Raw genomic sequence first — 24,257 nt, 5'->3', positions numbered from 1 at the left:
GATTTTCCCCGTTGCCCGGCAACGTAGCAACAGACTTTACGGAGCCATATCCAGAAGATAGGACTTTAAATCCATCTGGTGGCATTGTGTATTATCATATTCTAAAGTTTAACTTCCTTCATTTCAAGCTATAAATACCTTTGAATAATAGACTGTCTGTGTGTGTTTCACAGAGCAGGTAACAAACAGGAAATGTTGGGAGAAAACGGAGCTTTTGTTAGTGAACAGACTGAAAGCACACGGACATCTTCACATGAAGGTCAGGCAGTTTAATGCTATTTTCCCCCCAAGTTTAATTAATAATTGTTTTTTTTTAATGTCAGCTATTTTAATTTACTTTATTAACCCGCTTTATTTCAACTTTTAATGAATAAAAATCCATTATTATTAATTATTAATTTATTTCATATTTTAAATTTACATATTTACATTTTAAACTTAAAATGTTGTATTTTTGTTCTAATTTTCTCTTTTTACTTTATTGAGACATTTATTTTGATTTTGAATTTTATTGTACAGCAATGTCCTCATTCTACCTATTTAAGCTTTGTTCTAGGTTGTGTTAAGTAGTTTTGGCTAATGTAGCCAAAACCTTGGGGTAAATAAAGCATGCATTCTCATGAATGTACCAAGTTAAAGGCAATCAGTTTTAGATACTTAGTTGTTATTGTAGTTTGCTGATCATTTTATGTCATGCACCACGTAAAACCCAGTTTCACTAAAACCATTTCACAATACCCGATATCGGTGTTTTCCCTTTAGTGTAAAGTTTGCGTTGTGAGGTGGTAGCACTATCACTTTAAAGCAAGAAGGTCCTAGGTTGAATTAGAAAACAAGTTGTGAAGACAGTGTCCTGAATGAAAGGTCTTGGCTGTAGATTGTTACACTTGGAGTGCGTGTAAAATTGATACATAAATGTGATTAAGCACTAAAAAAATCATGTGGCTATCCCCTGTAGTTCCCTGAAGTTATGAGTGCTAAAATGCTGGAAAAATAAAGTTAATTAAATGGTACAAGTCACCAGTGACTAAAAACGGTTTTCACATCTTTCCTTCCTTGCAGAATGTGATACCAAGCACTCAGCAATGCAGCAGGAGGCTGGGAGCCAATCAAAAAAGCAACTCCCTGCAGACATGTACTACAAATATGAAGAGCTTCACTCCAGACCGTACATCACACCCGATTCTGAAATCCCAGAGAACCTCCTGCATCTCTCGTATCCTTTGCTGAAAAATATTTTTACACCTTCCATTATAAGAATAGTGCACATAGTTTATTTTGAGTAGTTTTTAACTTCAGCTTTTATGTATTCAATTCAATTAAGTTTTATTTATACAGCAGCAAATCACAACAACAGTTGCCTAAAGGCACTTTATATTGTAAGGTAAACACCCCACGATTTTATTTAAATATGTTATAAACACTACCTAACTCTATATCGTGTTGATGTTTGCAGCCATTATATGTTTAGCTTGTATTATATAAGTGTATGTGTAAGTATGAATGCTCAGTATAATATACTGTACATTTAAACATGCGTTGTGTATATTGTAAGTAATATGTAGTATAGACTAAGCAGTAATATTGTTTAATACAGTAGCATTATAGTGCCATTATCTTATGGTATGTGTCATATATTTCTCTGCTAATACTAGTGCTTCTAAAGTAATAGTATGTATAAACAGTATGTGGGCCAGAGATATTAGTATATTTATACATTATTATAAAAAAGCAGTTGTCATTTTCATGGGACTTTTGCTAAAAAACATTTTTCTAAAACACTGATGTGAATTTTAACTTTGATATCCTTAATTAATGATGCAATCAGTCACTCCTTTGGCTATGACTGTGGACGCAGGGCAAACCTGAAGCTGCTGGATGACAGAACTCTGATTTTTATAGCGGGGAACATGCTCGTCCTGCTCGATGTGAACACCAAGGAGCAGAGATACCTGCGCTCCTGCAGTGGAGGGGGAATCGGAGCAATCACGGTAAGGGGAAATTACTCATCATGCAAGTGAACTGTCCCACGGAATCTGCAATCTCTGTGACTGACAGCAGGCACGTTGAGGAGTTAAATAATGCTACTAGGAATTTAAGCATTAGCGGGAAATCTACGGCACAACTACACCGTAACCCCAAATTCCTCTGAAAGCCCTCGGTGTAACCCAGTATGCACCTCTCTAGAAATGTAACTACACATCATGTTGACTCAGCCCGCAACTAATATGATTGGCCTGTCTACTGCCGCAAATTCCTCCTATGCATTTCCAGCAACTTTTCTGCTGTAGTTTTATAATTTAACAGTGCAGCTAGCATCAAATGTAAAACTCCAGGATAAATGCCAGCAACCTGGTTGGCTGCTTATGTGGGTTATATCGTAGGCACTCCAAAGATTTCCTGCAGAAGTGTACATTTATGCACCTACAGTTTTCAAGCAGAAATGACTGAGGTACACACAATTAATGCCTCAATTGTTTTAATGCAGTATTTACAGGAAGATTTACAATCCCTTATTATAAAATGCATTTGGTCCAGTTGCATAATTAATCACTTGATGACTGCATTTTCTCAGACATGTGTGTGTTTGTGTGTGTGGTTAAAGGCCCACCCTGGCAAGGAGTACTTTGTTGTAGCAGAGAAGGGAAAACAGCCCAACATCATAGTCTATGAATATCCTTCATTGGGACCTTACCGCATCCTCAGAGGTAAATCGGATTCATTTTACAGTTATTATCTTAATGTTATTTGATGCTCTTGATTTAACCTGCATGTCTGTAGGTGGTACTGAGCGGGAGTACAGTTTTGTGGAGTTTAACCACAACGGAAGCATACTGGCCAGTGTGGGGAGTGCACCTGACTACACGCTGACACTGTGGGACTGGAGGCAGGAGGAGGTGATACTGAGCTGCAAGGCCATTTCACAGGAGGTCTATCGAGTCAGCTTTTCCCCATATAACCCAGGAATCCTCACAACGTCTGGATTTGGGCACATCAAGTAAAGTCAGAGTATAGTCCTCTGAAAATGTTGCAAAAACAACTTTGAGTTAGTTTCTTGTTTTATGCAGAGGATATTGTGGTAAACTCTGGGGTCAGAATAACAAAAAATAACTGCAGTCATTTCTGACCACAGAGTTGAGGTTTTTACCCTTTTGCAATGTCGAATGTTTTTGTTTTCTTTCTCTCTCTCTTAGGTTTTGGAAAATGGCAAACACATTCACAGGTCCTAAATTACAAGGACTTATAGGACATTTTGGGAAAACTGTACCAACTGATATCGAGGGCTACGTGGAACTTCCTGATGGAAAGGTCTGTACTCGAGAGCCAGAGGCTACCTCCAAGAGAGCCTCTTAACTTCCCATTAATGCATTTAAATTGAAACTGGCCACACATCATGTAGTGAAGTCTCCAGATAAAAAGCAAGAATTTTACTTTTTTTCAACTATAGTATTGATTACATGTGTAAATTAAAGTGAATAGGTGATTTGTTATTAACTGTAGATAAGAGGTAGATTGAATTATACAAGTGCATGAAATAAAGCTTTGTGTGAAAGTATGGGTAAATGTAGCTTTTAGTCTAAAGTCCTTTGAGAGGTCAGTGACACTCAGAAAGAAGTATTTACATACCACTTCATGTTTTAGTCAAGAGTATGGAGCCTCGCAAGGGACATTGGAGCAAAAAAATGAAGATGAACTTTTGCGAGATCGGCTCTGTACAAGAGAATTAATATTTCACTTCATCTTTTCCTTTTAGGTGTTGTCAGGAACAGATTGGGGCAATTTGCTGCTGTGGGATGGGAACACCATCAAGGTGGAGATTTGCCGTAATGATGGCCGGACCTGTCATGCAGGGACGGTCCAGCCGTTTTCCCTAGAAGATGGACAGCTGATGACGATTGGCTCTGATGGTGTTGTCAGGGTAAGATCCTTGCTACACCAATCACAACATTAAACCATAGAGTCCCCTTATTTTGCCAAAAACAAAAACATTTGACCTGTCAGAGCATGGCCATGTGTCCCCTGGGTGTTAACAGTAGTAACTGCCAGCAGATACTTCTTGTCCTTCAGCTTGTTCCACCACATGCCAAACATGCTTGATCCTGATGGAGGCTGCTGCCACTGCAAGTCAATTTTGTACAGCTAAAATTAACAATGAACTTTTTCTGAAGGAGGAAATAATTATTCCTTCGGAAACTATGTTGGGGACTATTGCCCTAGTGGATTAAAATACATTATTTTTAATTATTAGTACTTTATTGGACGAGCATACATTTTTTTAATTAAGGGCTAGAGTAGAAATATAGAGGCACTTTCTCTTTCTCTTAAAGAAACTGGAATTTGTGTTGAGCGTGGATTTGAGCAGATGGATTTATTGAGATCATGTTATTTAAAAATCATGTCAGTTATTTAAAAAAAATGCTGACATTCTCTTTTAAGATAATCCTGGTGCTTACAGTACAACCAATCTTCTGTAATACTTTCACCATGACCATTTTTATCAATACCATTCTTTTTTCTTTCTAGTTGTAAAATTGTATCAATGTGTGAATAGCAAAAGTAAAATTTTCCCATCAGGTTTGGGACTTTGAGAGGATCAACACAGCTGACAGTAACAGCGACGGCAGTAGATTTGAGATGGAGCCCAATAATGAGCTGGTGGTCGGACGCAATGTGTGCCTCTCCTCTGTGGTGAAGAGGAGCTCCCTGCCTCACTCCTTCGTTTGGTTTGCCCAGGTCAGAAAAAAAGGTTTGCACTTGGAAACCATAACACATGATCCACACTCACCTCGGTCCTGATCACTCTCCTGTGTGAACTTGTAGGATTCTAATGGAGCCATCTGGAAACTGGACCTTTCATTCACCAACACAGTACGTTTCCTGCATCTTTTGTTTCTATGGAGAAGCTATGTAAATGCAGCAATTTGTTTATTGGGGATTTGAATGAACAAGTAACAGTGCAGACATTTCTAAATGGATGGATTGTAACTGATAAAGACCAAAATGTTATATTCTCCGTTCTTCATAGGAACTTCATTAAACCACTGTGTGTCATAATACAGTGTGCAGGTTCCAGCCTGTGTAATAAAGTCTTTTGTGTGCAGAGTCCTGATCCAGAGTGCCTGTTTTCGTTCCATGGTGGGATGATTCAAGGCCTGGACGTATCAAAGAAATCCCACCTGATGGCAACAACCACTCTGGACTGTGAGTCCATGTGTGCTTACATACCTGTACTATGCTCTCCTTTTCCATAGTGGCCAATCAACCACTAGCAGTTCCATGCATTTCAAAGAAAAATGCTGTTACACTTAAACTGTCGCCACACCCCAAAGCTATTGGGCCCGGATTTGGAACCACTTTCATGTCAGTAGATATGAGAAAAATCACCAAAATCACACATGCCTGTTCTCAAGAGCTAATACTATAGATATATAGTTTATATAAATATACTATATATGTGAAAACACATACAAACTCTGTAAGAGCTGCTATTTTGTCCATGTCATCCAGGCTCTGTCAAAGTTTTTGACTTCCTGGCAAAACGAGAACTGACCACCAGACGCTTTAATCAGGGAGGAACTGCTCTCTGCTGGGCTCCACCTAAGGTGAGTGTGTCAGTGAAAACGGAATTCTTCTTCCAGTGTGACTCAAAAGGCTCAACAATGGCTCCGGTGTTGGCTTTAAGGTGAGCCAGAGTGGAGGTTTACTGGTGACCGGCTTTGAAAATGGAGTAGTACGCTTGCTGGAGCTGTACAACCCTCAGAGGCTGCAAACTATCACAGGACAGAGCCCCGAAGGAGATGCCGAGCTGCGCCTTAGACAGCCCTTCAAACCACATGATGCTGCTGTTACAGCTGTGGCATATGAACGAAATGGAGAGATCCTGGCCACAGGGGTAAGCGGTTTTCTAGTTTACTACTGTGCAAGCATATAGTATGGAGTACCAGTAACAAGGCTTCTTCAGATAGGCTAAATTCATCTGCTACACAAAGCTAGGTTTTGTCAGCATTTATTGGCTTTGGCAAGAAGGAATTTCCACCCATTAAAAGTTCAGCTAGAGCTAAGCTAGCTAGAGGTGATGTTTGTAAAGTTTCTGTAGACACTTTATCAGTTTAAGGTTGGTTTTGGTGTTTGTTGTACGTTTCTGATATCTCTTCTTATTCTGATCTTTCTCCTCAGAGTGCTGACTGCACTGTCTTCTTCTTCACTGTTGGAGAGAACTACAACCCCATCGGTTTTATCCACGTCCCTGGGCCGGTAAAGGCGCTGGAGTGGTCACCGCATTCTCACGTAAGCTCAGTGTTTAATCATCGCTGCTGTGAATGTGAAGGGTCTCTGTGATAGATTTGCATAACGTTGTTTTTTGTACGTTTTTATACAGAACGATAACAATCTGGTCATCCTGTGTCAGAGCGGTCATGTGGTTGAGGTGCACAGTCCTGATCTGGCAACTCAGAAACCAACCAACACCTTTCATCTGTCGGAGCTGCCCAGAAGATCCTTCAAGTTTAAAAGCATCAAGTCTCGAATCAAGGTCTGAAAGTGGTCTTTCTTGACTTTAGTCTGTTTGAATAAATAAATACATTTTCGTCAGGTAAAAAAAGATCAACATTCACTTCTGCGAGTGTTCATATTTTGGCAGTACAGCTCTGTGCTGGGACCTCCTCGTTCTTCTATGACGCCCCCCCCCCAGTGAAAAACTGAAAAGGAATTAATAATTACAGATATGTCTGTGAAGGTTCTCAGTCATCCAGGTCATCGTAGTCTAAGGAGCTTGGAAAGAAAAGCGTCTGGACTTCTTTAAGTTGCCTAAAAACGTTTCACCTCTCATCCGAGAAGCTTCTACAGTTCAGTTGCCGAACTGAAAAAGCTTCTCGGATGAGAGGTGAAACGTTTTTAGGCAACTTAAAGAAGTCCAGATGCTCCAAGTCAGCAATAGCTGAGCTGTGACAGAAGTGGGTTGAGAAGAGGCTTGCAGGTTCACAGTAACTGTGAGCAGGTTAACCAGCTATAAAATCTTAAGTATGTAAGTTTTACTACTTGGATGTGTAACCACTAACTTTATCTACCAGGACTGTGGCTAAGGTTAATTGTGCGGCCGCTGTTCTTAACTTTTATGGCTCCATTAACTGTGTTTTTGTACTCGGTGTTTCTTTATTTCCTGCCTTTTTACTCTATTTAAAAGAACTGCTGCTCGAATATGAATGGAAAGGTCATTTCAGATCAGATGTTTTGCATTTTAAATTCTGTGTTTCAGAGAGAGGAGGATTTTGCAAGAAATAAAGCCATAAAGGAGAAGAAGAAGAAAGCGAAAGAAGAACGGTTAAAAGATACAAAAAAGCTGGATGTAGAGCAAGAAGAAGAAAAAGAGGAGAAGGAAGAATTACCTCCTATCTATATCCCTGATCCACCAAGTCCTCTCTGCTGTGGCTTCTATTCACAGCCTGGACACTTCTGGCTCTCCATGGTATGCATACAAACACAAACACACACACCCATAATGTGTCTGTTTCTTACAGTCATACAGGAATATGATACCAAGTTCCTTCACCCACAAAAGTAGAAAATAAACTAGACTACAACCTGCGTTTGCTGTCAGTGAGTAAAAACATGTAAAATCCACAGTTAAAAAGGGTGAGGTACCAAATGTTTTTTGATAGCTATCAAATCTGTCCAAAAAACAAACCATTGTGCAATATCAGATATAGTCCAAAAAACAAGAAGACTAGAAAACTCATCTCCACTTTCAAATATATTGTACACTCCGAGAGTCTTTAGTGCAGAGGTTCCCAAACTTTTTTTGCTGGGTCCCCCTTTGTTTTACAAGAAAAATGTTCACACACCCCCCCCCTCCACGCGCGCGCACACGCACGCACACACGCATGCACGCACACATCCTCCAACCACACACACCCATATTTTGCTCCATTGCGGTTTATTTCACACCTCAAACATTTAGTAAACAATTAAGCAAATACAAGTAATCTGCAATAAATGACAGGTAGTAAGAAAATACACTACTAACTCTTTTATGTTATATCCGCACCTACACGGGTATTTTTGAAAACGCAGCTGTTTCGTCCACACGTAAACGGCGTTTGGAATCACAGAAAACTGAGATTTTTTAAAACTCCTTTTTTGCGTTTACGTGCGGACGAGGACTACAGAGTTCGTCACGTAACGTCAAAGGTATGTGCCTTTTTCACGTCACGCTGTGCGCCACGTTATTGTTTACATGAGATGAATTGCAGAATGGCAGATAGAGACAAAATACTGTTAATCTGACTATCTGCAGGTTTTACACGCTTACATATACACACACACAGATTTACTGTCCCTCCATTTAGAAAGGTAGAGCCGTCACGGTGTAATTATTTTACATGTAGTTGTTTTTTTCCTGTGTAATAATATTCAACATTGCTATCAATACATTTTTCAAAAAAGGCCTCTCTGTGCAAAATGGGTTTAAAAACATAAACAGCTGTGGGATCCTGTTTGTCCGTGATTTGAACGGGGGAACAAATCGTGGCAGGATCAGCCTGATATTATTTGTATCCCGCTGTAACTTTACTGTATAAAGAGCTAACATCCAAAATGTCAGGAGTAGTTAGTCATTACAACAAGTGTTTGTGAACTAACAATCAAGAATGTGGGATACTGTTTGTCCGTGATTTGGAGAGCCCAGCGTGCTCCCGACGAAGGGAAAACCAATTATGCAGGGGAGACCTACCTCGGCATTTGTGCAGGTGAAACCAAAGGGAAGATTTGCTTCACCATATTTTCTAGTCTTTGGCTTAGAATGAAGTTGGTTTGGAAACATACACTGTTAAAAATAACATCTTAAAAGAACGGTAATATTTCGGCAGCTGGGGCGCCAAAATACGACCGTAAAATAACAGAAAATAACTGTCCCATAAAAATACGGTTATTTTCAGTAATGAAAATACAGTTTGTTGCACTAATTTTACATGGGATTCTGCCTTTTCCAGGTGCTTTTAGACATTAAATTAGGAACATTTTAACGTGATCAAACAATGAAATTACCTATAAACAAGGTCAATGAATGTGGCAATATGAATCATAATACATAAATGTACAGAAATATACAGTTAACAGTTGGTTTAAATAATAATGGATTGCATGTCCTGGGACAGACTGACAGAGGCGAGGCTGCCATATCGCACCAGCGGCCCCTCTGGCCATCACCAGTAGGTGAACAGTCTTGACCATGGACACAATGCCGAGAGTGTCCGAGCCGGTGCTCGAACCGGCAACCTTCTGATCGCAAGGCGAACTACCAACTCTTGAGCCACGATCGCCCTAAATAGCAATGATAATAATGCTTATGTGATGTAACACAAACTTATAGGAATCATGTTATATACTTTTCCATAGCATTACATTTGAATTCAACAGTTCAATCTTTCAAATAACGGACAGATATTTGTGAAATCATGATACATTTGTGAATGTATTTTTACAATCTAAATATGCATATGTACAAAAAAAATATTTAAAAAACAAGTAAATTGTGTTTTACTATATTTACAGTGATGTTATGTTATTTTACCTTTGACATGTAAAATCACAGTCTACTTATGTAAATTTAATGATATTCTAGAAAGACAGTACAAAACTGTAAAATATACAGTAAGATACTTTGACATTACTATTTTTTGGAACAGTGTATTCAGCAGTGCTTCATCTCCTGCTTTGCGTTTGTGTGGGCGCCCAGTACGGGCCCCACACTTTGGGAAGGTCTGCTTTAGTGTAATTGAATGCAATGGCCACACATTACAGTCACATTCATCAGCAAGCATCAGTCTAACTTTCTGCATCAGAAAGTTGCAACAAATGAAAAGCACTAAACTGAACGAGATGATGGGTCAATTCTACAACAGAGCTGGGCAGGTAATCACATTTTGAATAACTTAATCAACAATGAGCAAAACAGGTTTATATTGATTTTATTACAATGCTGGCTCTGGCTAAAACCCTGCCTTGTCTAGAGATTCTGTTTAATCCTATGCAGGTATCTATTTATCAGTTACCAGCCATGCAGTTTTATAGAAAGGAGTTAATGATATCTGTTTAGCTCTGGAAGTTGATGAGATATAGGTAAATATCCTGAAGTGTGATTTGTTCTTCACGACTAACTGTTTTCTGTCTCTCTGAACCCTGTAGGGAGGCTTTGACTCAGGCTTCTTATATCACTGTAAGTTCTCTGAAAATCAAGACGAGGCTCCTGAGCATCGGCAGGATGAACCATTCAGCTTTCTGCCTGTACATAATGCAGAGGATGACCCCATCTGTTCCATCACCTTCAGGTAGCCTGAGGACAGACTAGCTTTTCTAAACTTTTGTGCAGCTGTTTACACTTTACATGTTTTGAATGAAAAGGGTGGTGACTGAAGCGCTGGTGCTTTGTAGCTCCAACAGACAGCTGCTTCTCTGCGGCATGAACTCGGGCTCCATCAGGATTTATCCCCTGCAGCCTGGTGATCACAGCCTCACCTCCATGCAGGCTTACTGGACTCTCAGCGTCCACGACAACCAGTATGGACACCTGCGACACATCCGCTGTAGCCACGACGACCTGTTTGTGCTGACAGCGGGAGATGACGGGAACATCTTCTCCTTCAGCCTGCTTCCTCCGGAGGAGATGCAGCAAAGCCTGCAGAGAAAGAGAGCCAAGATTCCTTCACCCAAGGTCGGTCACATTTTGATGGCGTATTGTCTTTAAACCAGTTATATAATAATCAGCTTGAGTTTGTAAGGGACTAAAATTGAGCTAGTTCATAAGTCCAAGTTTAAAGGGGCACTTTATAGGCCTAAATGCTGAACTTGTGGTCACGTGTTCCCAAGTAAAACAGTTCAGTGGAAGACAGACAACCCCCCCAAAAAATTAAAAAAAATGTTTAATAAAATTGTTTTATATGTGTGAGGTTGTATCAATATCATCTTTTTTGCATGATTTAGATAACTCTTGGGAATGAGACTGAGGATATTGAAGATCCAGCAGCCTACAGGTGAGAATAAATAGCAAGTTTAGTTATAATTTTGTATCAATTAATAATTTCTTCCTCTGTATATCTACCATTTTCTCTTTTTGGGACTCTCATGAACTGTATATACAGGTGAAACTTGAAAACTTGAATATCGTGCAAAAGTTCATTTATTTCAGTAATTCAACTCAAAAGGTAAAACTAATACATGATATAGACTCATGACTTACAGCTTACCTCAAATTCAAAATCTCAGAAAATTAGAATATTGTGAAAAGGTTCAATATTTTAGGCTCAAAGTGTCACACTGTAATAAGCTAATTATTCCAAAACACCTGCATAAGGTTCCTGAGCCTTTACATGCTCTCTCAGTCTGGTTCAGTAGGAATCACAATCATGGGGAAGACTGCTGACCTGACAGTTGTGCATAAAACCATCATTGTCAGTCTCCATAAGGAGGGAAAGCCTCAAAAGGTAATTGCAGAAGAAGTTGAATGCTCCCAAAGTGCTGTATCAAAGCACATTAATAGAAAGTTATGTGGAAGGGAAAGGTGTGGAAGAAAAAGGGCTAAATGAAAAAAAGAACTGGTCTGTTGCTCAGTGGTCGAAGATCCTCTTTTCTCGTGAGAGCAAATGTTGCATCTCATTTGGAAACCAAGTTCCCAGAGTCTGGAGGAAGAATGGAGAGGCACACAATCTAAGATGCTTGAAGTCCAGTGTGAAGTTTTCACAGTCTGTGTTGATTTGGGGAGCCATGTCATGCTGGTGTTGGTCTACTGTGCTTTATTAAGTCCAGAGTCAACGCAGCCATCTACCAGGACATTTTGGAGCACTCCATGCTTCCTTCCGCAGACAAGCTTTATGGAAATGCTGACTTTGTTTTCCAGCAGGACTTGGGACCTGCCAACACTACCAAAAGTACCCAAAACCTGGTTCAATGACCATGGGATTACTGTGCTTGAGTGGCCAGCAAACTCACCTGACCTGAACCCCATAGAGAATTTATGGGGCATTGCCAAGAGAAAGATGAGTGACACGAGACCGAACAATGCAGAAGAGCTGAAGGCCGCTATTGAAGCAATTATAAAAAATAAAGGTTTCAAATATCTTGCTTTTCATGTAATGAGTCTATATCATATATTAGTTTGACCTTTTAAGTTGAATCAGTGAAATAAATTAACTTTTGCATGATATTCAAATTCAGTTTCACCTGTATATGATGGACATAGCTCACCCGATCTGAAACATGAAGATACCTTAACCCTGCATTATTTCTAATGGCCAGTACAAGGAGACTCCTGTTTCACAAAGACATAGAAAGAAAATAACCTTACAACCATCACATCTGTGACCTAAGTAAACATTTTCCTGATGAGTTAATGGTCTCAGTCACTACTTTTAAGTCTTATTAATGCATTATGTTTATTTTGGACATCAGAGTTACACATACTTTACAGGGTTGACAAGTAGGCAGAATATGAGCGTGCAGGGTTCCTCGGTTTCATAGCTCGTGACATCATGTTATAAACTGCCAAAGTGGGGGTGGTGAAAGCTTGACTCTTCACAATGAAACTTTGCTGTGGCTCATGAAAAGTATCAAGTTTTCTCTCTTCTAACTTTCTAATGTCTCCTTGTTCCAGCTTAGAGATGGCTAAGCAAAAGCTGCAAAATGACCAACTGCAAAAGGAGGCTGAGCTAAAGGTTTCTGAAAAGCAGAAGAACCTGAGTGAACTCCAGAAGAAATTTAAGAAAGTGCTGAATGACAACCAGAATCTGTCGGAGCACATTCGCCTGAAACCTGAGGTACAAATGCAAATCTGGGATGTGTATGTGTGCACTATCCCTGAGTTGGGAAATTCAGCTGCGTTGCCACTGAAACTGAGATTCAATGAGATCTGAAAAATAATCTGATCTGGAATGTTTTATTAAGGGATAGACACAGTAGATTGTTGTTAGATGTATGTGTTGGTGTGTGTCTGTAGGAGCTGCAGCTGGACCAGCGATGTTACAAACAGGCAGAGAGGCTGAAGGCCCAGCGCGTGATGGAGGTCAGGAAGCAGCTAGCCTGGGAGCAGGAGCGCTGCAGCATAGCACTCAAAAAACTACAGGACTGGTACATGCAAGTTTTTATTATACTATTTATATTATTCACAAATCAAAAAAATAGTAATTTGTCTTAAAAAGAGCCTTTTTGGTGTGAAACAAACTGTTAGCTCCTCTCCTTCTAAGGTTAGCCTCCCTTTCAGCCAGCTTTGTTCTGATTCTGACTGCCTGCCCCTCAAACAGAAAGCTTGAACAGCTGGTGGGACAAAGCTGTGTTCCTGACTTGACCACTGACCTGCACAGACTTCATTACTTGAAACTTTGGCCAAGTGAAATATGACCGTGCATCTTTAGAATAGTGTATGTAGCCAACTGACAAACACCTATGCTTGATGTCAGGTTCAGGGACTCTCTTGGTGGAAAAATGGTCATTGTGGTTGCCATCCAGACCAGCCACAGAGTCTCCACTTACCATTTACCGGAGCCTGCCGAGCTTTCAGCTCAGGTCAGGCATCGGAGCACAACCAGAGAGCCTGTTGGACACAGAGATGCTGCACTAGATTGTAGGAAAGTCAGAGCAGAGACTGCAAAAGGCAGCACCAAAATTGATGGTAAGAAAGTGATTGTGTCTTTGTTTTACACATCAAAGATATATCTTGACCTGCATTGTCACCTGTGTGCATCCAGAGGAGGAGGTGTTATGCCACCCAGTGATTCGTACAGCAAAGATCAAGCTGGGAGATCGTCAGGAAGAGAGACTTCGAAAGGCTGCAGAGAAAGCTGAGCAAGCTCGAGCCAAAATAGAAAAGAAGAAGCAGGAATGGGCACAAATGTGAGTGACTCTGCAGTGTCAGGTTAACCCACTAAGGAGTAGCTGGAGCTTAAATGATTACTATGACGCTGGTTCAAAAATGTGTTCAGATTTTTGGTGTCTCAGTTACGCAGAGAAACCAAGTGAGGACTATGAAGATCCGAAGGACGTGGAAGCCGTCCGTGAAGCCAAAGAGAATATCGGGGACTACATCGGGGTGAAACACCGGAGAGTGAACGCTGAGATGAAGAGAGAAGAACTGATTTCCTTGGAGGAAAATGTACAAACTCACACTAATACCCAGATGTTCACATCTGCTTTAAATATACTTTGTGCTATCTATTTCACACCTACGTGCAGGCATATAATTATGGTCCTTAAATGTCATTATTAAATTATCTGGATAATCTAATGACTCACTCCATCATCACTAGATGCATGAAAAGCAGAGTGAGGTGAACAGACGGATCGTGGCATTGCGGGACTCCAAACTTCGTCTGGTGTCTTGGTTGCGTGCTCGGGCTCAGCGGCTGCAGAAGGTCCAGCAGCGCCTGGCGGTTCATCTCCGCCGGCCTCCACCCATCCTGCCCAACATGTTAACAGAGGAAGTGCCAGAGGAGAAGCTGCGGTACAGCCACTCCACCTTGGAGCGATACCGGTCACTGAGGGAGCAGAGGTACAGAGGATGGCTGTTCTCTGAAAACCAAAAATTTAAATGGTTTCAGTTGGTTTGCTTGACATTGTTGCTACAATGACATGAAAAACATTAGAAAACAAAAACTGTAGAATATTTTTTTTTTTTTTAAAAAGGTTTAGGGATTTGGAGCAGGAGGGAGCAGCGAGTTTGTTGGAGCAGCTGGAGAAAGAAATGGAGGAGGATAAAAAAGAAGAGCAGAGGAGAGATGTAGAAGAAACTCCCAGATTGTCTGTTTCATCTGTAACCAGAGAAGAAGAGGAGACACCAGTGGACGAAGGATCTGAACTGAGCGAGCTGGAGGAGGAGCTTCAGAAGGAGGAGGAGATCAGACTGCTGCATGAGCAGAACACTCTGCTGGAGGAGGTCATTGTCATTAATTCGATTTTTAACTGAATAAAAGGCCAACTAGTTGGAATGTCTTCTCGATAATAACTGATGTGGGGATGGATTTTATCTTCAGATGGAGACTGCGGTTTGTCAGTTTGACGCGGAGCTGCTGCTGCTGTGTCGACAGAAGCTGCATCTGGACTGGCGGCTGAAGCTGGCTGACCTCCGCCTGGTGACGCTCTTTCAGGAGATGCTGCTCCTCAAACAATTTCAGAGGAGAGAGGGAGGCTTACATGAGAAGCTCAACACCTGCATTACGGAGGAGAACAGCATCACAGTAGGTGGATTGAATTAGCCTGGAGTTGGTGTTTTTATTTAATAATACACTTTAGTAATCTGCTTAAAAGGATATAGCAGCGTTCTTATGTTTTAGCTCACCTATGCACATCCACATGCATCGTTATTTTGAATGGACAGTTTAGGGATAAAACAGAGTGGCTCATTTGGCGACGAGCAGAGGAGAGATGTTGGGCTTATTGAAAGGTAGATGTTAAAGATGGAGAAAGAGAAAGAGGAGGTTTTTAGTGTCAGAGGGTATGCAGGTGACTGTCATAACAGGAAGACGTGGAAGCAAGTGGTTTGTTTGTTTAGGGTCGGCACAATTGTCAGCTTTTAGAAAGCTTGTCACTTGCATTCATCAGTAGTTGTTGTACTCTTGGTGCTTCTGGTGGCTTCATACGTTGCTATTTTACAGTGACATTCCTTATTTTATTTGTTCTGCTGCTAAATGTGCTTTAAAATAACACTGACTTACTTTAAATTGATAAAAAAGACTTGAAAACAGACCTGAAGCATGAAGATTTTATCAAATTTGTGACTCAAATTTACAATTCATTTTTTCCACACATAACTACAATAACTGTGTAGTGTTTGCTGCCAAACACTGGTGGCCTGGAAATCATTGTTTGCCAAAAAACTGTGTAAGCACAACACTGGGCCTGCAGTTATTGTAGTCCTCACACTTCCTTCCTCTGATCACTCACAGTCAAAGCTGGGAGAGTGCAATGAACAGCTGGAGATGAAGAGGAGAGACATAGCCAAGCTGCAGGAGAGGGAGAAGGCTCTGACCGCTGCCTTCCAGGCTTCGCTCGGGGAAAACAATAAGTATGAAGAGTTTCTGACCAAAGTCTTCAAGAAGAAGATCAAACGTGTGAAGAAGAAGGAGCAGACGGGAAATGAAGGTAAGGGAAAGTAACACAGTGTGTGTAGCGATGTGTGCATCAGTACTTTATGATCACAGTGTGTGTTTGTAGAAGAAGAGGACAGTGATGGAGACTCTGAAGAAGACGATGACTGGGATGATGATTATGACAGTGAAGAAGGAGGAGCTGCTGTGAATGACAGTATTTGCCCTGAAGGTCAGTAAAGTGGTGAAAAACATTCATCTCCTTTAATTTTTTACCAGTGAAAACTTTTCTGTTGTTCCAGCAGGAGCACAGAAACGTTTCAGTACTTTGAAACGCACCATTAAAGACAGATTTCAGGTCATTTCATTTTTCAGCCTGAAAATAGGTCTCTTTAATTTGAATTTAAGCATAAGTCTGTGTTTGTGTGTCTCAGGCTGTGAACCTGAGCTGTTTGAGAACACACTGCAGCTGCGTGAACGTCGACTGGACCTGGAGGAACTGTTAACAGAGGAGAAAAAGAGCGCTGAAGCTCTGAAGAAGGAGAGCGACAGCCTCGCAAAAAAGGTCAAACTCATCGGTTTTCATCACTGTTGCGCTTTCTGTACCTTGCTCTTGTTATCACTCGTGTGTTTTGCACTCATGTTATTGTGCTTGTGTTTTTGCGTGGATTTGATCTGCTCTGCAGGAGAAATCGGTGACGAGCAGCCGGGCTGCACTAGAAGACGACTTGGATTTAATCAACAAGGAGAAACTGCAGAAAATCAGTGAACTGGATGTTGTGGTTCCTTTGAGATTGCACCAGGTAAATGGGATGTCATGCTGGATATTCTCTGGTGACAAAACTGCTTCAAGCAAGTCATAACAACACATAACAGATGATTGTCTGCCTGCTGTCAAAAATACTTATAGTGAGAAAGTACAACCAGCTCAGTCTCTACAAAAACAATTGATTAGTCCATTTCACCAAATATCCAAGCTTTTACAAAATCTATACAAATCCTGCCTTTTTTTTAATATTTAAAAAATTAAATGTATGTTAATTAAAAATACACTTTAAAAATTATAAATTTCAAAAGAATATTGCAGGAAATAAGAGGTTTTTCTCAGAATGGGCATTTGGACCGTGGCGATCACACAACATCCACAAATTTTAATAGCCATTAAAAAAACATTCTGTGTACATGTTTTTTTTTTTGTCCTCGTAGAGTTATTGAGTTGCACAGATGTTTAAGTCTTTAAATAAAGTGAATAAAACAAAAATTCAAATGAAGAAACAAAGTAGAAGAACACTCTTTTGCATGCGTGATTTTATTTATCTTTATTGATCCAAAGCCAAACAGGATTAAAACAAAACATTTTCATGGATTTTACAGATTTTTATTATGAATATTGACCATAATAGACTTCCGTGCAATACTTTGTGATGTTTTATTTAAAAGAAATGGTTACAGTGCAGTTTAGTGTATATTACAGAAGTTCTTGAACTTTTTCTTTTTGTTTTCTCCTTCCTTCCACTTTCACCCTGCGTCTTCCAGATTGAGTATGTTGTTAATGGCTCAGTGCCGTCAGATCTGAGTGAGGCGTTGGTGCTGGACAAGAGTGAGCTGGACAGGCTGAAGGGGCGCATCCAGCAGCTGCAGGGGGAAAAGCTCCATCAGAAAGATCTGCACCGTCAAGCTCGCCAGCAGCACACCAAGCTCATCCACGACCGCAGAAACATGGCTGCCACGATCCAGAGTAAGAGTCTCTGACATGGAAGAGCTGAAGTGTAAAGATATACGAGAAGTTCACAGGTCACATGTAGACATTAGCTTTAAAAGAAAACACACATGCAGATGAAAACAAATCCAGATTTGTGTTGCAGGATTTGCCACATGGCTTCAAGAAAACATTCCTGTGACTTTCTTCATGCGTAGATTTGATCATGTGTTTGTTAATCTGTGCTGTTGGGTGCCTGCTTGTATCTTGGTGCAGCACTGGAGCAGCAATGCAACGAGTTGATGAGAACAAAGTTTGGGAGGCTCGTGGATTTGGAAGCTTTGCAGATGCTGTCGGGGAACAGGAGGCTGGAGGAGCTGAAGCAGGAAAAACTCCTCAAAGAAGCCGCATACGCCAAGGAGATCAGACAGTGGGATGTATGCTTATCTGTGTGTGTGCGAGATGTCTACATCTGTGCTGTTTTGATCATTTGCAAAGTGAACATTTTAAAACCACTTTGGGTTAAGTTTTTTTTTAATCTTCTACTTGGGGTGTGTGTGTGTTCAGGCTAAGGTAGAAGAGGCACGTCAAGCTGTGATGGAGGTGACCACGTGTAATACGGAGCATCTCCGCAGTGCAACGAGTCTGAATGAACAGAAGAAGGAGCTACAGCTTAAACTCAGCACCAGCCAAAAGAAAATGGTAAACAATGTGCAAGGCTGATGAGCCTGGGATCCACGGTGTCACACACACATATATAAATAAATAATGCAGTTTATTTTAATAGTGTCGTTTAACATAAATACTTTTAATATGTTAATATTTCCTTTTTGTTCCGGATAAAAATTGAATCCTGCTATAATTATGCACTTCTGCTTTTCTCATTCAGATCCAGAGACTTATACAAAATATACAAAATATTTGTTGCTATCATGTGTTACTTTGCCCATATACTCTATAATCTATATATGTGTGAATGTATCCAGGGCAGACAACAGTTCCAGGACTACAGGAGACGCACAGACCAGGAGGCTATCCAGAATCTCCAAGACTTGGTGATAAAGCAGTCTCAGCAAGCTGAAGCCCTCAGGAGAGAGATCCACCTCCTGTCGTGCAAAGGGGGTCACATGTTGCCCCCTGATCAGACCAGACTGCCACCACTTTCCCCCTTGCGCACCCCCATAGGCAGCATCAACACTGGAAAATAAAGAATGTCCACATAGCGCAGCTGAACAGAGTACGAAATATACATGCACCCATTTATATCATGAACACTTTGCACACCAATAAGGCTTAATAATCATGGACTGTTGCTTTTCAGTGACCCTCATCACCTTTTCTCTTCTGCTCTTCTGCTATTAACACACCTAAAGAAACATTAAATGAATAAGCACCTAGTACAGGGACACTTATTTAATGAGATATGATTAGAAACATAAATGAAGTTATGAAATATGTAGTATTTCTGTATTTTGACCCCACAAATTACAACACTACAACCAGATGAATAGAATGAACTTTTTGGGACTTCCTTAACTGCATGTTTGAGCATGCATCAAAACTTCCCACAAATTACTGTACTTAGTCAAAGAAATGATCATAGAAGCATAACATCATCATGATTAGTGTAGCTTCTATCCACTCACACCAGCTGTTAAATAACTCCAGTCTATTTGAGGTCAGACAGCTTAGCAGTGGATCCCATATCTAGTCCGAGTCCGGCACAGAGGGGCTGAGTGAATGTGGTCTGGACTCTGTGGAGGAGAGTCATGGTGCCAGAGACGCTGTAGAAGGACAGAATGCCTGCTCTGTGATCCAGGTACACTCCTACTCTGGACGGCCGGCAGACTGAAATGGGAGTCTTTCTTTTGTTATGTTTGAAAAAGCATCTTTGGTTGACACATTGCAAAGCCCAGGATTTGTCATTGTGTCCGAATTCACTTTCTTCTTGCTGCTTCCTGCTGATATCCCGGTATGTGACTGCCACTGTAACCCCTCCGCCGCTCCACTCCACCTCCCAGTAACAACGTCCAGTCAGAGTCTCTCTGCTCAGCACCTGAAACCTGTTAGTGAAAGCATGTGATTCTGGTTTGTTGGCATATAAATCCACTGCCAGTTGCACTGCTGCTAGCAAAGTGGGCATTCCTGTTGCTTTCCTGTTCCCTTCGGACAATATCAATAATGAGTTTGCCGTGCTCTGATCCAGTGTGAGCTGACAGGAATACTGTAAGAATGTAGCTCTTGTTTTGGGATCTGGTTGTGGCAGTAAAACATCCACTTCACTCACTGTCTGTGAGATGTTGGTATAAACATCACTAAAAATTTCCTGCATTTTATCCCTGGCTTTTGCCACAGCTGCTGTCACATCCTTAAAGTAGCGCAGAGGACGGATGTTGATGCTCGGTGAATCTGTCCATTCGCTGATGTGTGACAGTGAGGTGTAAGTGCAGAGAAACTGTGTGTGGTCCTCCGTGTGGAAAAGCTGCTCCAGCTCAGTGTTTCTCCTCCTCAGCTCAGAGATCTCCTGCTGCAGCTTCTCCTGAAGCTCTTTAACCCGACTGGCCTCAGTTTTTTGCTGAAGTCTGATCTGCTGGGTCACATCAGAGCTTCTTTTCTCAATCGTTTTAATCAGTTCAGTGAAAATCTTCTCGCTGCACCTCACAGCTTTATCAGCAGAGTGATTAATGGCCTCCACCTCCTGCTGAAACACTCTCTTGGCTTCCTCTCTCTCCTGGATTCTCTGCTGGAGTTTTTCATGACTTGCCCCAAGTGCTTTCTGCCTCTCTTTCCTTTCTGCTTCAGCGGAGACAGTGCAGTGACCTTTATGCTCATCCATGGAGCACAGATAACAAATGCACTGTTGATCAGTGCGGCAGAATATCTTCATCACCTCATTGTGGCGAGGGCAGATAATCCTCATCTGGGAGGGGTCCACCAGCTTGTGTTTTTTGAAGGCAGGAGATTCATAGTGAGGCTGGAGGTGCTGCTCACAGTAAGAGACCAGACACTGCAGACACGACTTGACAGCTTTCATTTTTTCCCCAATGCAAAAATCACAGGCCACATCTTCAGATCCAGCATCGCAGTGATCAGCAGGAGGAGCTTGGAGTCCGCTTTTCTTCAGCTCCTCCACTAACTCTGCCAACATGGTGTTTTTCACCAGAGCAGGTCTTGGTATGAAGGTCTGTCTGCACTGAGGGCAGCAGGGGATTTCCCTCAGATCACCTCTATCCCAGCAGCATTTGATGCAGTTCATGCAGTAGTTGTGTCCGCAGGGAATAGTCACAGGATCTTTCAGTAGATCCAAACAGATCGAACAGCAGAGTTTGTCCTGGTCGAGCTGAATTCCTTGCTGCGCCATTTTACCTCAGAGAGAGTGAGTGTGTGAGAGTTTCACTTCCTGCCACCCGATCCAAACCAAAACTCAGTTCCTTTTTCTTGCTTTGCTATCTTGTCAGTTATGGTATGTTAATTACATACATCTGCACTCTGGCATATATTTGGAAGGATCAGAAAACAGGAAGTTATGTTGACCAAAGGGCAAACAGGAAGAAGGGGGAGGGTGTTTTATGGTTCAGATAATTCCAGGAAGAGGAGTGGTTTTACAAAACAGGGAGTGTTTTTATGTCCTGAGTGTTAGAAATAGAAAAGAGTGAGTGTGATGTAAAAATGCCTGCAGACAAAACAAAGCAGAACCAAACCAGTGAAACCAATCATCACTGGTTTGGCTGTAGTGTTGATCCATGGGTCTGTAGATCTGTTTTCATTGAACAGTTTGTGGCCTAAATTGATTCATGAAATACTAAACATGATGATGTACCAATTCAGTGTAATGTAAATCATGTTTGATATGTAATATGGGTATCATGTTTTTTCCTCTTGTAATCAATGAAGCAGTTTATGGGAAAGTGCTCTGGTGCTCTTAACACATTCTTTATTTTATTTTATTTTTTTTAAAGCTTATGTTTGTAATAATAGAAGTAAAAATGATAAAAAAAAAAAAAATCAGAAAAATAACTGATTTTTTTAAACTGACAACTAGGTCACTTGGTACACTTGGTCTGCTGCTTGTTAGTGCAAATATCTAATCAACCATTCATATTGCAGCAACTTAATGCATTTAGATAGGTAGATATGATCAAGACAACCTGCTGAAGTTCAAACAGCATCAGAACGAGGAATGTGATGAAACCCCAAAAAGTGGATTCTGTTCATCTGGACGTAGCGTTTTCAGGTGGATAAACGTTTCAGCTCTCCCACTGAAAATGCAACGTCCAAATGAACAGAATCAACTTTTTGGGGTTTACTGACCTGGATGATTAAGCATGCATCAAGAACGTGGTTATCGGTGCGAGACAGGCTGGTATTTCAGAAACTGGCAATCTATCAGGTCGATAAGCAGAAGGAGAACAAACCAGGTGCCATTCCTGTGAGCTAAAAATACAAAAGTGAGGCTTCAGTTCACACTGATTCACCAAAACTGCACAATAGAAGATTGGTGAAGTGCTGCCGGATCTGAAGAGTCTCAGTTTCTGCAACATTCGGAGGGTAGGGTCAGAATTCGGTGTAAACAACATATGGCCGGCAGATCTGTATGATCTTAGCAAAATCCCTGAGGAATGTTTCCATCAGGCTGTTGAATCTATTTCATTCAACTGGGTACTAGGTGATTTTTTAGGCCCAAGCATCCCTCACTAATATGATGCTGAATCAACAAATGTGGAAGTGAAGTCAGAATCAAAATCAATCAGATGTCAGGTGGCCTTGAGATGTTTTATTGAAGCAAATCCAACCAGGATGTAAGATGATCATAAAGATTGTGACTATCATAACTATAGAAATCTTTAAGCAGTTGTGTTCAAAGTTCAAGGTGCTCCTCTTCCAGGACTGTGAAACACTCACGCTGTTATTTAGTGCATATAAATCAGCTCATTATACTCTGTTCATACTCTGTTCAGTAAAATGCACAAGTTTACATGTCGTTCCATTAAACTTGCTGCTTTTTTGTGTCGTGAGTTTCGCCAACCTCATTTTCAGTAAGAATTTTTTAGTTTAGTTTTATTTAACTGTTTACAGTGGTATGCAAAAGTTTGGGCACCCTTGATAATTTTCATGATTTTCCTTCATAAATCATTGGTTGTTTGGATCAGCAATTTCATTTAAATATATCATATAGCAGATGAACACAATGATATTTGAGAAGTGAAATGAAGTTTATAGGATTTACAGAAAGTGTGCAATAGTTACTTAAACTAAATTAGGCAGGTGCATAAATTTAGGCACCCCAACAGAAAAATTACATCAATATTTAGTAGAAATAACAGCCTCCAAACACTTCCTATAGCTTCCAATGAGAGTCTGGATTGTGGTTGAAGATATTTTGGACCATTTTGTTTTTACAAAACATCTCCAGTTCAGTCAGGTTTGATGGTTTCCGAGCATGGACAGCCCGCTTTAAGTAACACCTAAGATTTTCAATAATATTCAGCTCTGGGGACTGAGATGGCCATTCCAGAACGTTGTACTTGATCCTCTGCATGAATGTCTTAGTAGAATTTGAGCAGTGTTTTGGGTGGTTGTCTTGTTGAAATATCCAGCCCCGGTGCAACTTCAACTTTGTCTCTGATTCTTGAACATTGTTCTCAAGAGTCTGCTGATACTGACTGGAATCCATGTGTCCCTCAACTTTAACAAGATCCCCAGTACCTGCACTTGTCACACAAACCCCACAACATGATGGAACCGCCACCACATTTCACTGTGGCTAGCTCTTGGAATGCTGTGTTCTGTTTCCGCCATGCATACCGCCTCTTGTTATGTCCAAAAAACTCAATTTTAGTTTCATCAGTCCACAGCACCTTATTCCAAAATGAAGCTGGCTTGTCCAAATGTGCTTAATCATACCTCAAGCGACTCTGCTTGTGGCATGTGCGTGGAAAAGGCTTCTTCTGCATTACTCTCCCATACAGCATCTCCTTGTGAAAAGTGCGCTGAATAGTTAAACGATGCACAGTGACGCCATCTGCAGCAAGATGATGTTGCAGGTCTTTGGAGCTGGTCTGTGGGTTGACTATGACTGTTCTCACCATCCTTCGCCTCTGCTTATCTAAGATTTTTCTTGACCTGTCACTTCCGGCCTTAACTAGAACTGTGCCTGTGTTCTTCCATTTCCTCACTATGTTCCTCAAAGTGGAAACTGACAGCTGAAATCTCTGAGATAGCTTTTTGTATCCTTCCCCTAAACCATGATGTTGAACAATATTTGTTTTCAGGTCATTTAAGAGTTGTTTTGAGGCTCCCATGTAGCCACTCTTGAGAGAAGATGCAAAGAGGGGAAAAAACTTGCAATTGGCCACCTCAAATACCCTTTCTTATGTAGGTCAAGGGTCAATGAGCTTACCAAACAAATTTTATGTTCCAATAATTAGTGCTAAAGGTATTCAAATCAATAAAATGACAAGGGTGCCTAAATTTATGCACCTGCCTAATTT

General features: G+C 40.9%; 2 protein-coding genes across 2 annotated transcripts; one reads left to right on the top strand and one right to left on the bottom strand.

The window, feature by feature from the left end:
• Window positions 1–49: 49 nt before the first annotated feature.
• cfap44 (cilia and flagella associated protein 44) lies at window positions 50–21,677 on the top strand. Its single transcript, XM_084934649.1, has 34 exons — window positions 50–259; window positions 1,063–1,216; window positions 1,829–1,991; window positions 2,606–2,708; window positions 2,782–2,998; window positions 3,195–3,309; window positions 3,755–3,919; window positions 4,576–4,734; window positions 4,822–4,869; window positions 5,103–5,202; window positions 5,509–5,603; window positions 5,684–5,893; window positions 6,178–6,288; window positions 6,380–6,532; window positions 7,256–7,465; window positions 10,183–10,325; window positions 10,429–10,708; window positions 10,978–11,027; window positions 12,644–12,806; window positions 12,986–13,116; window positions 13,446–13,657; window positions 13,734–13,878; window positions 13,984–14,137; window positions 14,292–14,533; window positions 14,668–14,917; window positions 15,015–15,218; window positions 15,927–16,122; window positions 16,195–16,299; window positions 16,502–16,632; window positions 16,754–16,870; window positions 17,604–17,805; window positions 18,043–18,203; window positions 18,334–18,468; window positions 18,753–21,677. Exons 1-34 carry the CDS (start codon window positions 193–195, stop codon window positions 18,972–18,974), a joined length of 5,313 nt encoding a protein of 1,770 aa, XP_084790775.1. The 5' UTR covers window positions 50–192; the 3' UTR covers window positions 18,975–21,677.
• LOC146383421 (tripartite motif-containing protein 16-like) lies at window positions 17,371–21,296 on the bottom strand. Its single transcript, XM_084934652.1, has one exon. The coding sequence runs from the start codon at window positions 21,125–21,127 to the stop codon at window positions 19,436–19,438; it is 1,692 nt and encodes a 563-aa protein (XP_084790778.1). The 5' UTR covers window positions 21,128–21,296; the 3' UTR covers window positions 17,371–19,435.
• Window positions 21,678–24,257: the final 2,580 nt, after the last annotated feature.

The sequence above is a fragment of the Perissodus microlepis genome, chromosome 7 (assembly GCF_051167445.1).
Source record: "Perissodus microlepis isolate ML-2025 ecotype Zambia chromosome 7, ASM5116744v1, whole genome shotgun sequence".
NCBI lineage: Eukaryota > Metazoa > Chordata > Actinopteri > Cichliformes > Cichlidae > Perissodus > Perissodus microlepis.
Note: the sequence above shows the minus strand (reverse complement) of the source record. Positions and strands in the feature narration are given on the sequence as shown.

What these genes read in the sequence shown, in the direction of transcription:
- LOC146383421 (XM_084934652.1), bottom strand. Translation starts at nt 21,127, where the DNA reads ATGGCGCAGCAAGGAATTCAGCTCGACCAGGACAAACTCTGCTGTTCG.
- cfap44 (XM_084934649.1), top strand. Translation starts at nt 193, where the DNA reads ATGTTGGGAGAAAACGGAGCTTTTGTTAGTGAACAGACTGAAAGCACA. An exon ending in ATCTGTTCCATCACCTTCAG is followed by an intron (nt 10,326 to 10,428) that starts GTAGCCTGAGGA and finishes GGTGCTTTGTAG; the next exon opens with CTCCAACAGACAGCTGCTTC. An exon ending in AGAACACTCTGCTGGAGGAG is followed by an intron (nt 14,918 to 15,014) that starts GTCATTGTCATT and finishes TTTTATCTTCAG; the next exon opens with ATGGAGACTGCGGTTTGTCA.